At 43.9% G+C, this 15,146-nt stretch overlaps 1 protein-coding gene across 4 annotated transcripts in view; it reads right to left on the bottom strand.

The window, feature by feature from the left end:
* The window catches only part of LOC110521642 (phosphatidylinositol phosphatase PTPRQ), a 45,278-nt gene that overhangs the window by 1,635 nt on the left and 28,497 nt on the right, over positions 1–15,146 (bottom strand). For 3 of the 4 annotated variants that reach the window (XM_036976180.1, XM_036976186.1, XM_036976202.1), the window contains 25 exons: positions 14,934–15,042; positions 14,676–14,848; positions 11,338–11,688; positions 10,982–11,257; positions 10,706–10,857; positions 10,442–10,583; positions 10,031–10,312; positions 9,735–9,952; positions 9,463–9,625; positions 7,978–8,096; positions 7,709–7,895; positions 7,349–7,590; positions 7,121–7,190; positions 6,801–6,959; positions 6,358–6,676; positions 6,177–6,250; positions 4,420–4,519; positions 2,917–3,045; positions 2,506–2,550; positions 2,040–2,066; positions 1,728–1,809; positions 1,551–1,641; positions 1,390–1,466; positions 1,107–1,241; positions 899–1,024 (listed from right to left, as the gene is read on the bottom strand). In XM_036976180.1, coding sequence (XP_036832075.1) covers positions 899–1,024; positions 1,107–1,241; positions 1,390–1,466; positions 1,551–1,641; positions 1,728–1,809; positions 2,040–2,066; positions 2,506–2,550; positions 2,917–3,045; positions 4,420–4,519; positions 6,177–6,250; positions 6,358–6,676; positions 6,801–6,959; positions 7,121–7,190; positions 7,349–7,590; positions 7,709–7,895; positions 7,978–8,096; positions 9,463–9,625; positions 9,735–9,952; positions 10,031–10,312; positions 10,442–10,583; positions 10,706–10,857; positions 10,982–11,257; positions 11,338–11,688; positions 14,676–14,848; positions 14,934–15,042 — 3,848 coding nt within the window. The remainder of the gene's footprint in view (positions 1–898; positions 1,025–1,106; positions 1,242–1,389; positions 1,467–1,550; positions 1,642–1,727; positions 1,810–2,039; positions 2,067–2,505; positions 2,551–2,916; positions 3,046–4,419; positions 4,520–6,176; positions 6,251–6,357; positions 6,677–6,800; positions 6,960–7,120; positions 7,191–7,348; positions 7,591–7,708; positions 7,896–7,977; positions 8,097–9,462; positions 9,626–9,734; positions 9,953–10,030; positions 10,313–10,441; positions 10,584–10,705; positions 10,858–10,981; positions 11,258–11,337; positions 11,689–14,675; positions 14,849–14,933; positions 15,043–15,146) is intronic. The other variant, XM_036976194.1, reaches the window with a different exon arrangement.

Raw genomic sequence — 15,146 nt, 5'->3', positions numbered from 1 at the left:
GCTATTCAGAGGCTGTATCGGCAAGACAAAATATTGAATTGCCAGGTGCACCGGTTTGATTGTGTCAAGAACTGTAGTGCTGCTAGATTTCACACTCAATAGTTTCCTGAGTGTATCAACCAACAATGGTCCACAACCCAAAGAACATCCAGCCAACTTGACACAACTGTGGGAAGCATTGGAGTCAATATGGGCCATCGTCCCTCTGGAATGCTTTTGACACCTTGTAGAGTCCATGTCCCGATGAGTATTCAGACCCCTTGACTTTTTCCAAATTTTGTTACGTTACAGCCTTATTCTAAAATGGATAAACTTGTTTTTTTCCCCTCATCAATCTACACACAATACCCCATAATGACAAAGCCAAAACAGTTGACATTTTTGCTAATTTATAGAGAAAAAAAAAAAAAATATATATATATATATATATATATATATATATATATATATCTTATTTAAATTCTAAAAATCTCTTTGCTTTGTCATTATGGGGTATTGTGTGTAGATTGATGAGGAAAATATACAATTTAATCCATTTTAGAATAAGGCTGTAACTTAACAAAAGGTGAAAAAAAGTAAAGAGGCCTGAATACTTTCCGAATGCACTGTATGTATGTATGTATGTATGTATGTATGTATGTATGTATGTATGTATGTATGTATGTATGTATGTATGTATGTATGTATGTATGTATGTATGTATGTATGTATGTATGTATGTATGTATGTATGTATGTATGTATGTATGTATGTATATATATATATATATATATATATATATATATATATATATATATATATATATATATATATATATATATATATGTGTGTGTGTGTGTGTGTGTGTGTGTGTGTGTGTGTGTGTGTGTGTGCGTGTGCGTGTGCGTGTGCGTGTTACCCGCTCCACTTTGAGAGCTCTGACGGTCCAGTCAGGATAAACGTCCTCTGTCAGCTTGGTGATGATGATGTCCCCAAACACTGTCACTGGCTTATTGTCCTCTGGCCAGTACTGGTGACACCGGATCTAAACACACCCACAAAATTGGTGACCGGATCTGAACAGACATACGAACCTGACACTATTAAAACCTTGATCCGGTCCTTACCCTTCCTTTCTCATAGCACTGTATGAGCATAGCGATGGTTCGTGTGCGAGTCTCCCAGATCATCCTCCAAAAGTCAGCCACAGTGCCGGGGAGAGGACCCTGGGTCGCGATGAACTCACTAGGACACAGGTAACCCTAAGCGGGAGAGGAAGAATGTTACAGTCAGAACAGAGTAGGTCACAGGTCTCCAGTTTTGTAACACAAACGTTGGGGTGTTTAGAAATGTGAGCTTCTCTGAAAGCATGAGTGTTCTCTTCTGTGTGTGTGTGTGTGTGTGTCTCACTGAGATGAAGCTAGCGTTAATGTAGTCAGATCCAGGCATGCCAGGTTCAGACAAGAGCTTCACACGGTTGTTGTTGTCTGTAGAGGAGAGAATGTGTTAGGTTGTGTGTGTGTGTTACGCTCACTGTGTGTGTGTGTGTGTGTGTGTGTGTGTGTACATACAGGGTTTGATGTTAGTGAAGCGGTTCTTGGATCTGTTCCAGGGAAGGTCAGCGTCTGAAGTAGCCAGATCCTGCAGCAGTTTGGGCAACTCCTAGAGAAGACAGGGTTAACGCTGTCAATCCACGTACACACACACACACAGGTTATCACATGGGGTCAGAGGTTAGAGTTACATACTGCAAACTCTTCCTGGAACTTGGTGTTCTCGTTGGCACACAGATCCTCTACATGCTGCAGGAAAGACTTCTTATTGACGGGCCTGAGAGACAGAGATAATCAGAATCACGTTTTTTGTCCTACAAGAGCAAAATCTTGGCACAGCTCACACATGAATGCATAAACCATATATGAATATCAAAAATCAAACAAACAGGAGGTGGGGATAAGAGAAATCCTTCACAGGGCAGCAATCCAAATCCAACTATTATTGCCCAACAAACTCACATAATGTAGACATAGAACAACATACACACTCATTAGGTGACTTACTTGAGAGACTTTCTGTAGCTGAGAAGTCTGAAACAGAGTTGACAGAACAATATGAGTCACACCAATACACTGTGAGTGCTTTACTTTCCAGTCACATCAGTACACTGAGTACAGCAGACTTTAATTTTCCACTCACACCAGTACACTGTGAGTACAGCAGACTTTATTTTCCACTCACACCAACCAGTACACTGTGAGTACAGCAGACTTTATTTTCCACTCACACCAGTACACTGTGAGTACAGCAGACTTTACTTTCCACTCACACCAGTACACTGTGAGTACAGCAGACTTTACTTTCCATTACTGTACAGTTACAGACAGACTGGCTGACTGAACAGCACTTCAGTAGACTAAAGCCATGAGACAACAATACACACTTCCAACTGTAGCAATGCAACACAGCAACACACACACATGGAGTGCTATTTAACAAGGACTACACACACTGAGTGCTACAACTTACTGGATGACAAATATCTCCTTCCGTCTAAAGAAGAAGGAGGAATACCTGGAGAGAGAGTTTGAGAGAGGAGTTGGAGCAAAGCTGGATGATTAGTTGATCATTTGAATCAGCTGTGTAGTGCTGGGGCAAAACTCAAAACGGGCACCGAGTTTGTAAAACCCTGGGTTAGAGTGAGAGTGGAGAGCACAGACAGCCTTTGTGTGATTGTGTGTGTGTTTATGTGTGTACTGTAGTGTGCGTGCGTGTGTGTTAGCAGCAGCCATGCACATTCTGTAGGCATGCAGGTAGAGTAGTAGAGGCAGAGTGAGCATAATGTTACAGTGGGTAAACCTTTGTGAAGTTGTGTGCGAATGAGAGAGAGGGGGTGTGTATGTGTGAGAAAAAGACACACACAGGCATACACACACTGACCGGTGTAGTTTCTCTTCCTTCAGCTCCAGGTCAGCCACAGCAATCAGTTGATCCAGTTTAAACTTGGTCTCTATAATCTCCGCCTCCCGGGGAGAGTAGGTCCCGCCCTCCTTCTGCCGCTGACGGATCCTGTCATTGGATGAGGAACATGTCAATCACTCTGACACAACTGACTATGGCTGGCTGGGTTTAAACTAGAAAACTTGAGGTTATAGATTTCAAAACTCTAATTAATACTTTTAAAATAAATTGGATTCTGAAGTATGTTAAGAACCAGAACAGTATTTAGAATGTCTTCCCTAAGTATTTATTTGACTCTGTTGGTGGTTTAGAATGTCTGCTTTGATGTAATTTTGATGTTGATAAAATCCCAGTAAAGTTGGCCAAATTCCATAAGCAGGCAATTTTAGCTTGGATGTTAGTGTATAAACACAAGTTTTCCCCTCACAGATACTTTCCATGGAACAACAAAGATAAACAATTTAAAAATAAGTCTCTTTTTTTTCGTTACTAGTTTGAGAATACAATTATTTTGGTTGGTCAGTTACTGAATGAGGATGGATATCTACTCTCATTTGGGGAATTTCTTGATACATTTAAAATTCCAATAACACTGAAAGAATATGCAATTGTTTTTGATTTCAATTCCAATGGGGGTTGTATCTCTTTTAAATTCCTCTGTGGTTGATGTAAGTAACATAGATTTACATGAAAATATATGAATTGGCAATATTAACATCAAAGATAAATGTAGTAATAAACAGATTAGGAATATGGTTTGTGACACTACAATTCCCTCAGCAAGATTATTTTGGTCAAATGTCTATGGTGATATACAATAGGGGAAAGCATGGAAAATTGCTAACAAATATTGTATCAGTAACAAGGTAAAGGGAGTTTCATTTAAAATGTTACATAGAATCTATCCTGTGAAACATGTTTTGAAAAGATTCAAGCTGAATATTGACTATAAATGTGATTTCTGTGGAATGGAGAAGGAGACCATTTTGCATTTGTTTTTTGCCTGTATTTATCGTAGAATGTTTTGGATTGACATACAGAATTTTGTTACAAAAAAATAGGACTGGTTGTACTATTTAATGGTTTTGATATAATGATTTATTTAATACATTCTGACATAGATAAAGATGTAGTATATTTAATTCAACTGCTAATAATACTAGGTAAATTTCATATTCACAAATGCAAATGGTCTAATTCAAAACCTAACTTTTTTCACTTTATAAATTAATTTAAACAATATGGCACTACTTTAACTAAAATTGAAAACAAAAAGGCAATTAAAACTTGTATTATTAATGAATATGATTTGTTTGTTTAGGATTCCTGGCAATGTAAATCGTTTGTATGTATGCTTGTTTGTATGTGACTATTTCTCTTTTGTTTGTTGATATTTGTTAATAATAATTTAAAAAAAATATATATATAGAAAAATAAAATAAAAAACTACAAAACTAGAGGCATCAGCTGTAACCAGTTTACCTGACAGAGGCGTAGATGATGAGGATGAGCAGCAGGGCCAGGAAGAAGGAGAGGAGAACTCCCAGAATGATCTGTTCATCTCTGGTCAACAACCCATCCACTGACAGACAGGAGGGGTTGAGGGAAGGATAAAAAATAAGCCTTTCGTGAACTAACACTTGCACTTACATCGACGGGCTGCAATGGATCGGGTCGAGAGCTTCAAGTTCTTCCGTGTCCAAATCACTATGGACTTAAAATGGTCCACTCAACCACGCACAGTCGTAAAGATGGTGCCTGAAGAGCTTCTATTCCTAAACCACAAGACATAGCTAACAGAATGGCTACACGGACTATGTGAGTTGACCCTTGCATTTTGTTTTTATTTTTGCACTGTGTATATGCATACTCACAGGACTCTACACACTCACGCACACTGACACTCCAACACACGCATGTCATGCACACACATTTATACTAACGTTACCGTACACACACGTCCACACACTCACATACAATCATCATTTACTCTGCTTGAGCTCCTGTTCCTCTTCTAGCATATTAGCTCAAAAGTATTGTGGAGCTCCTGCACCTAAATATAAACAAACAGTACCGTCACCCAAAATGAGAACAGGTGTTGTACCGAAAATCTCTCCCATGCCAGAATTCTCCCCCTCTTCGCGTTCTTCATTGCTGCGACTTGCTTGCTAGTTAAGATTTCTGCTCTTCACTCCGTTGTCAGTTTAGCCTACATTTCACTGACATAGTAGAAGAAAACATTTTCGTCTGCAGTTTTCGGTTTGGCTATATGTTTCAAGTGTATGTGGCGGTTCTAGCTTGTATGGCGCCCTGGACAAACCCCTCTTCCACGCCTGCACCCGGGGCCGGCAAGATGCAGCCCTGGGCGGCTGGCCATGTCGCCCTTACCTAAATCCCCTACTGAATTTGTATTAGTCTATAAATAAATCTCTTTGACAAAATTCGTCATCTCTCCCATGTCTTATTCGATTAGTATGTTTCAAAGTGTAAGGATAATAATTCAGCCATAGTTGTTCTGAAATGTTTGACATTTGACTCCCTCCTGTATGTTTAATTTAACATACATACATTAATTATTCATTTCGGTTGCCTATCCTGAAGTGAAGTTTGTTCTATAGAAAGTATTTGACTCTGATGTGTGTCACAGAAAGTATTTGATCTAGACACAAAATTAAGGAAATTAGAAAGGGGGGGATTCTGGCAGGGGGGAGATTTTCTGCACGACACTGGAACCTATTTCAGTCAAAGTCAAGCACTCACTATACATATCTACCTCCATGAGTCCAGTATCTCTGCACATTGAAAATAATATTATATTGAAACTGGCCCTGTATTTAGATTCTAATTTTCACGTGTTCTTCTTATTTTTTTTCTTGTGTGTTTTTGTTCTACCTTATGATACTTTTAGTATTACATTACTATTGATGCCTGCATTGTTGGGTTTAGAGCAAGAAAGGCGTTTCATGTGCTTGTGCATGTGACATTAACTTGAAACTTACTAGCTCTGAGTTTGCAGATAGCTACTTTATTTAGGGAAAATGTACTTACTATGACTGAGAGATGTGGTTGACCCGCTTAGTAATCTTAAGATGAATGCACTAACAGTAAGTTGCTCTGGATAAGAGCCTCTGCTAAATGACTCAAATGTAAAAAATTCAAATGAAGGAGTGAGAGTGGTGTTGTTTAATCAGTTTGCATCAGAGAGGAAAGATGTTTGTGGAGAGAAGAGGAGTGCTTACCTGCTGTTCTGATATGCTCAGAGTAGTCGGAGTCTGTGTACTGGCCCCGGATGTTGGTGGCTCGGAACTTAAACCTGCCACACAGACAAAGACATGCACTGTATTAAACTTTGTACGTATGTGTGTGTTTATATCTATGTGCACGTGTATGTGTTTACATGTTTGTGTTGTGTATACTCACACATAGACAGTGTTTGGTTTGAGGGGTCCGTTACAGAGTGTGTTACTGTACTCTTCAGTCAGACAGTTGTCCTTCTCTCCGATGACATAGTGATCATCCTGGTGGTCTATGCGCTCCCCCCCTGAGTCTCTATGTCCCAGAACCCTGTCCCTCACAATACTGTGTCTAATGCGTGAGAAAGTGAGTCTGCTGGTTTGTGTGTCCCTGCTCATACGGTCCCTCACGCAGAGAGGGTTGGGGAAGCCATTGTCTGTTAGGTAGGGGGCGGGACGAGAGAGAAATGCTGTCTTCCAGTTGGTCAGGTTCATGCTGTCCATCACTGAGACAGAGAGACAGACAGATGTCAGACTAGACCTATAGCAGTGGCTCCTACATACTTTAGTTCAGGATATATTTTCTGTGTGATAGTGTGTGTTTATGTGTGTGTGTGTGTGATGTCGTACCCCCAGATTCGGACATGATGACCTGGATGCTGCTGATTGGTCCGTTGTCATTGCTGTAGAAACAGGCTGGCATGCGAACAATGATGCTTCTGGAGGTTACCATGGCAACTCCTCCTCGGTCCAACATCACCTGGGGTCTCTGGGTGGGCTTGGCAGGAGCTACCCACACACACATTTCTGTATCATGAAGTGTTCGTAGTGCACACACATATATTCACAATATGACACCCCCTACAACTAAGTTTCTAAGGATGTTGGGGTTATAAAGGGGTTATGTAGGGATTATGAATGGGTTATGTAGTGTTTATGTAGCACTGTACCTTTGATCCCTGTAGTGATCTGAACCTCTGAGCTGGGGGGGCTTAAACCTGCTCCGTTTACCGCTGCAATCTGTGTGTGAGAGAGAGAGTTGGTCGGAGTGTTTCAAATGGTGAGAATAATTTTTCAGAAAGCACAATTGTTATGCGACACTGTGTGTGTTCCTCACCCGTATATTATTGTTGTGAACCATGTGTTTGTGTAGTTGTGCCTGTGTGTGAGATCCTCACCCGTATACTATAGTTGTAGCCTCCCTTCAGCCCGTCGATGACTGCGGTCAGGGTGCGGTTCTCGTTTTGGACTACGGTGAGGCGGTCGATGGTCATCTCTAGCTGGCCTTGGCGGTAGACCAGCACCGTATAGGAACTGATGTTCCCATTAGGCTCCTCCGGGGGGGCAAAGGTCACAAACACACGGGTCACTTCCTCTGGAATTACCTGGAGGGTCACGTTCTTAGGGGGATCCCTGGGCTCTGGAGGGAGCAGGGGAGAGGGATGGAGGGAGGATGAGGAGGAGAGAGAGAGTGCTTAACTACCTTCTAGCAGTTGAATAAAGTAGCTACTGTATTACTGTATGTGTGGGTTCCTCACCCTCCTCCATTGTTCTGATGACAGTGGGCTCAGTGGCCTGTCCGTCCCGCCGTGCGTTCTCCAGTCGTCCAGTGAAGGCGGTCACGGTCACAGAGTAGCGAGTGAACGCAGTCAGGTTTGACACAACTACGGTCCTCAGCTCCTCTGGGCCGCGAACTATAGACTGGTTTAACCCCTCGCTATCCAGCTGAACAACAACACAACATACAAATGCAAGAAACTCCTTTTTTCTCATTATTCTTTGAGTGTGTGTGTGCATGTGTACTCACAGAGATTACGTCTATGAGGTAGGAAGTGGGGCCGGTAATCACATCTGGGAGTTGCCATTCGATACGGAGGCCATTGGAGGACATGGTCATTGAGAGGTTGCTGGGAGGGGCATCAGGGTCTGAGGGGAGAGACAGGTATGAATATACGCATACTGCCTGGGTGTGTAGGTACTTGTATTTCCAGTCACATCCAGAATTATTGCTACCCTTGATAAAGATGATTTAAAAAAGACTGTATAAGCTATATTGTATGCTAATTAAAAAAAATATATACACAGTACCAGTCAAACGTTTGAACACAACTACTCATTCAAGGGTTTTTCTTTATTTGTACTATTTTCTACATTGTAGAATAAATTTAGGCAGTGGGTAGCCTAGTGGTTAGAGCGTTGGGCCAGTAACCAAAAGGTTGCTAGATCGAATCCCTGAGCTGACAAGGAAAACATCTGTTGTTCTGCCCCTGAACAAGGCAGTTAACCCACTGTTCCTAGGCCATCATTGTAAATAAGAATTTGTTCTCAACTGACTCCTGAGGGGGAAAAGGTTTTGTTGTGCCCTCTTCACGACTGTTTTGGTATGTTTGGACCATGATAGTGTCACGCCCTGACCATAGAGAGCTGTTTATTCTCTATGTTGGTTGGGGTGTGATAGTGACTAGGGTGGGTCATCTAGGTTACTAATGGTTTATGTTGGCCTGGTATGGTTCCCAATCAGAGACAGCTGTTTATCGTTGTCTCTGATTGGGGATCATATTTAGGAAGCCATTTCCTCATTGTGCTTTGTGGGATCTAGTCTACAGATAGTTGCCTGTGTGCACACCAGTAGCGGCATGTTTAATTTTTGCTTGTTTATTTTGTTTTGGTTAGTTTCTATGAATTACAATTATGTGGAACTCTACGCACGCTGCGCCTTGGTTCAATCATTTCGACAAGCGTGACAGATATTTTGTTGGTGATGTGGACACCAAGGAACTTGAAACTCTAGAACCGCTCCACTACTGATTTATGTTTAGCTTTTTGTGTATTGTTGTGTATAATGATGTGTTTTAATGTGTAGTTTAATGTGTTTATTGTATTTTGATGTGTATTGTGGTGCTATACAGGGCTCAACTGGTCTCAACATTTAATAATTTTTTGTATCGTCATTAGCACAATATTCATTATCCTAATTCTAGCTCCAAGACTCCGGCAATTAGAAAAAAACAACAATGTAGATTGTGCTGATTTATTGGCTCAATGAACCAGGTCGCGCACTGTAGTCTAAAACAATTATGTCATATCTGAATTATGTAATCTTTATGCACATTCACCATTGTATTAGTATAAAATAATAGATTTTTCTCATTTTTTGGAACATACAATATAGCTCGGTATTTGTATTATTTATTTTAAACAGTCAATTTTTGCTCATATTTGTCAAGGGTTCCAATCCTTTTGGATGTGACTGTATGTGTATGTGCGTGCGTGGGTGGGTGTGTGTACTTACTCCCAGCCAATGTGTGTGTGTATCTCCAGGGTGTGTGTTCTCCTGGCCCAGCATTAGTAAGGGCTGTGATTCTGAAGCGGTAGAGGCGGTACTTGACCAGAGACTGGAGAGTGATGCTCCTATTGCCCTCCCCACCATCAGAACCATTCACTGACACCAACACCTGACCAGGAAGATCATGAACATGAATATGATGTTGAGTTCAATGTTAGGAAATGTATTCTGCAGATATACATGTAGAAAGATGACGACAGATATCCAGGTAAACGTACCTCCTGATCCACGCAGCCTGGAGCCAGGGAAGGGCTCGGCTCTGGGAGGGGTGTGGCTTCAGAAAGGGGTGTGTTGGACAGGCAGTCAGGTGACAGCAGCTGCACAGTGATGTGGTACTCAGTGAGCATGCCCAGAGCAGAGAGGGGAGCAGCCCATTGGAGCGTCACGCTGGTGGACGTGGCCTCTGACACACTCAGGAATCGAGGGACACCAGGAACTGCAGGAGGATATAAGAGTGGGTTGAGTGGGTACAGTTCATCTGGTCTCCTGGTGTAGTGTACGTGTGTGTGTGTACCTGACTCGGGGTGTGTGTAGGCAGTACAGTTGACCTGGTCTCCTGGGCCAGCAGAGTTGACAGCTGTTACGGTGAGTGTGAATTCTGCATCCGGTGCCAGCCCGCTGACCGTATACTGGTTTGTGTCAGCCTGGTGTATGTATGACTGTGAGTCTGAGTGTCTGTCCACCTGGACCTGGTAGTACAGGATGAGTCCATTGGGGTTGGCTGGAGGCTCCCAGTGTAGAAACACAGAGTCCCAGCCCAGACCAGAGCAGGACAGGTTACCCACAACTTCAGACACTGGAGCCAGGAGACACAGGGGTTATGCAAAAGGATTAATAGCCAATTCCACACGCATATGGCACTTGATTTCTAGTTCCACAACCATACATACCCACACACACATACCACCTACACCCACATACATACCGGACTCATTGGTTGTGAAGGACACAGGAGTGCTATACTGGTCTCCATGACCCACTCTGGTGTAGCTAAGCACACTGATCTCATAGGAGCTGTGAGGCCTGAACCCACTCAGCTGTCCTTCTGTCCACGGACCTGTAGAGTTCTGAGAGTGAGAGAGAGAAGAATTTGGAAATCTTCTAGTTAGAACATAGCAAAGTTGCAGCACTCCAGTTTAAAAATGTTAATGTTTCTTTGTGACTGTTTGTGTTTGTGTGTGTGCAGTACCTGATATCTGATTGTGTTTGTGTTAATCTCCCAGATCCTGAAGCCGTAGTTTGTGACCACACCATTGGGTTCCAGAGAGGGTTCCCAGGTCAGCCACACAGAAAAGGCTGTGTGGTTATACAGAGACAGGTTCCGGGGAGGAGACATCGGACCTGGTGGAACACAATGTTAGAGTACATTACTGGCCTTCGTCTGTATGCAGCAGCAGTTGGAGCGGTTATGGTAGGGTAGAGGTTAGAGGTTAGTAGGGGTTAAAGGTGAGAGGTTAAAGATGACCTGCTTCATCTGTGTGCAGCATCAGTAGGAGCGGGGGTCCGGAGCCCTTGCGTGTGGCTGCGGTGATGGAGAGGTTGTAGGCTGTGTAGGGCAGAAGCTGTGTGAGTGTGAGGATGGTGTTGGGGGTGTGTGTGGTGTTGGAGCCGCCAGGGCCGAACATGGTGAGGGAATACTCTGTTATCTCTCCATTGGCCTCCAGGGGGCGCTGCCACACCACAGACACAGAGGAGGACGACAGGTTCCTACAGGACACCAGCACTGGAGCTGAACTGGGAACTGGAGGGAGAGAGTGGGTTAATATTATGTATGTGTATGCACATGTGTGCATTTGTGTGTGTGTGTGTCTGTAGACTCACTATCATCATCAGTCCTCACGTGCAGCAGGCTGGTGTGGTTGTGGGCCGGGCCGGCGCTGGTTGCCGGGGTAACGGTGAAGACGTAGGGATAGTACTTCCTGAGTTTGGTAAACAGGAAGACGTTATCGTTGGTTGTCTTGGTGATGGTATTGTTGACAGCGGGGGGTCCGGGGGGGTTGGTGTTAGGGTAAGAGGGGTTCAGAGGTTTAGGGGGTTGGGGGTGTCCTGCTTCCTGCAGGGTGAGCAAGTAGAAGGGGCGTCCATTGGGTTCCATAGGGGGGTCCCAGCTTACTATGATGGCTGTAGAACTGAAGATCTGAGCACTGAGATTGTGGACCGGATCACTGGGCACTGTGGAGAGAGAGGAGGAATTAGTATCACTGACTGAACTAGATAATTCTTCAGACTCAGTCCTAGCACTAGAAGAACACTACAGGTTATTTATGCTGTATATACACATAATAGTACATCTACACCCAAACCAGCAACATCAACCAATCAAACACTGGCACCACCCCAGGGAGAGAAACACATCAACAAACATAAAACAGCACTTTGTCATCATCATCATTAACAACATCGTCATCATTAACATCATCATCACCCCATGAGTCATATGGAGAGAATAACCTCAGTGTGGAATAAAACAAGAACACTTTGACCAGAGATACTTCAAATCGAGAAACAAAAAAACAGAGACATTTTGAATAGCAGATACTCATCCTGGCCACACCCACTTCCGGTGTCCATCCTCTAAGTTCCGGTCACTGAGTCTGACCATATGGAGAGAGCAAACTGAGCATGTGCACCAGGGGAAACAGGGATGGAAAGAAGGAGAGACGCAGAGATGGAAGATATAAGGAGGGAGGGGAGACCTCAGTGAAGGCAGATTGAGAGGCTGGTGAAGTGGATGGATGGGTGGAGGAGAGAGGGCGGTGTGTGGGTGTCTGAGCCCAGGGCAGTGAGCCCTGCTGGGCTTGGCAGGGCAGGAGAGGCAGGGTGAGCTGGAGGTCCCGTGGCTGGAGCACAGAGGCAGAGACACACAGTCAGTATTAGAGATATCTTCAGACCGAAACAAGAGGCAGTCACTATTATACGTCAGATGGAGGCAGCAGTCTGTCTACACAATTTTTCCCAAAATCACATAAAAACAAAGAGATCATCGTCAAATAGGAACAATAACTACATTTCTTTTGAATAACACAAAAGCTACTATTTTTATCTACATAATTTATTTGACAGGAACATTGCTACTTCTTGTGATCATCCAGATACTGCCATTTGAAAATGATTCATCTGCATCTTAAGCTACAGACTAAACTACTAACACTAATACGATAATGACCTACTCACAAAACTACATGATGAAACATCTCTACTGGATGTATGTTGATAGCATTGTGACATTGTTGATAGCCAATGTGTTTACAAAAGAACTGGATGCCTGTATCATTGCTCTGTTGGGAATATAAGACATTATCAGATATCCAACAGGTCAAAGAGTAAGCTTCCACAGGGTTCAGTAAAAGGAGATACAAACTGGTTGTCTGAGGTACGGAGGCCTCGGAGGGACAAAAAGGGCCAGTTTGTCAGACTGACAGACTTACCTCCTTTTACCAGCCAGCTGAAAGTTACACTTCAATCGCAGAATTTTTACGTGATTTTAGCAAGTTCAGGAGGTTGGAAAAAACAGTGCAGACTCTCTCTGTGTGTGTGTGTGTGTGTGTGTGTGTGTGTGTGTGTGTGTGTGAAACTGACCGCCATCTGGGGTGAGTAGGTCTAAAGGATCAGTACGGACCCCTCCGTCCCCCTGCATGGTGCTGGAGGTCAGCCAGAGGCTATAGTTCTGTCCTCCTCTCAGGCCAGACAGACAGTAGGACAGGTCCTCCCCCAGAGAGACAGGGTCCAGCTCTGACACTGGGATACGCTGATGGAGAGGAGAGAGAGAAACGATGCCTTTACATTAGAAAATAACTCACTTTTACACACGAGCATACAGTGTGTGTGTGTGTTACTCACCTGCTTTATAACAGTGTTATTGTCTGTGTAGTATAGAGTGTGATGCTGTATAACTCACCTGCTCTGTGACAGTGGTATTGTCTGAGTAGTACAGAGTATAGTGAAGGAGGATTCCATTTGGCTGAGTGGGGGGTTGCCAGAGGACGGTCACTGAAGAAAAGGTCAGGTTCACCAACGACACATTCTGGGGTGGGTCAAATGGCACTGGAAGAGAATTGCAGGATGAATTGGTGCAAGTTGCATGTCACTTGTGTTTACTAAAAATGAACTGGAGGCATGTTCAGTTGGGACTACAAGATTTTCTCAAAGGGTTGTGTGTGTGAGTGTGAGTGCATGCGTGCTTGCCATACGTAGATGTGTGTGTGTACCTGCGTCAATAATACTGAAGCTGATGTATATGAGGACTCCCCCGTCCCCCAGGCGCGTCCAGCTGGAGACAGAGGCGTTGAAGCGACTTTCTGAGTCAACGCTGATCACCACCGCTGTACCTGTTACATTCTGCCACACCTCAGATGACTCATTCCTACAGGAGAGAGAAGGAAGGAGGAAGAAGAAGAAGAGGAAGAGGCCATGTTGGAGGCCATGTTGGAGCTGTGTTGGAGCTGGCCATGTTGCAGCTGTAATTCATGCTTCAATCAGAATGACTCATCCCTCAACATCTCCTTTTTCAACATCACATCAGCAGTAGGTTTCAAACTAACGATCAATATTGAAATCAAACTCACCAGACTCTGACTATGTAGTAGAGGATCTCAGAGTTGGCCTCTTTCGGCGGTTCCCATGACAATTCTACCTCGTAGTCTGACAACTTCCTGGCTAACAGGAACTGAGGGGGAGTGTCTGGGTCTGAAACACACTTCCTATTATTTAAGACCAACCAGGTCCCTAGGGGAAATGGACTGGAAGGAGGAGAGAATGTTAGCTAAACGCTCCTTGATCATTGGAAATAGCGCCTGCATGCTGGCTCATCTGTAAGCACAGCCCTGTGAAGTAAAGCTGGTTGGTTAGAAGTGATGGTGTTGATGTTGTTAAATAACACTGTGGTAGCCCCTGACCTCTGACTTGTATTGTCAGAGGATCAGGAAGACTTGAGACAGAGAGGAAGTGAGAGGAGGTGATGATGAACATTCTGTGGTCCAGGGTCTCTGGTCTTGTTAACGCCATAGTCCACTACGCGGCCACCTGAAACACAATGACCCTAACCATGGCCTCCCTCTACCTCCCCCCTCTTACCCCAGATCCCTCACTCCATTGGGGTGATGTATAGTGGTTTACTGCGGTGGTTCTGGGGTGTGTTTGTGTGTTAGAGAGGCTCTCACCATCCTCCAGTGTGGTGATGTTGAGTGGGTCACTGCTGTGGTTTCCAGGGCCCATTCGTGTGTGTCCCTTCACCACCAGAGTGTATTGCGCAAACTTCCTTAGGTGAGTGATCTGGACGTGGCTAATGGGTGTGGTCAGGTTGAGGAAGTGGGAAGAGTTTCGCAGCTCAAGGCTGTAAATCAAATCAAAACAAACGTAATTTAAATAGCCTTTTCATCATGAGACAGTACAAATCCAGAATCCATGCATAAATGTACCTGTAGTGCGTGATAACTCCATTAGGCACTAGGGGGGGTTCCCAGGTCACATTCACCTCATTGGGACTGACGGACTCATAGGACAGGCCGTAGGGAGGACTTCCCGGTACTAGAGGGTACACACACACTTCAACATGTGGCGTTAGTGTGTGCATGTGCCTAGTTTGTGTGTGTGTGAAATAAAAGGTCAAATAAGGGGTGCTTATATTTGTC

Source organism: Oncorhynchus mykiss, chromosome 1, assembly GCF_013265735.2.
Source record: "Oncorhynchus mykiss isolate Arlee chromosome 1, USDA_OmykA_1.1, whole genome shotgun sequence".
Taxonomy (NCBI): Eukaryota; Metazoa; Chordata; class Actinopteri; order Salmoniformes; family Salmonidae; genus Oncorhynchus; species Oncorhynchus mykiss.
Note: the sequence above shows the minus strand (reverse complement) of the source record. Positions and strands in the feature narration are given on the sequence as shown.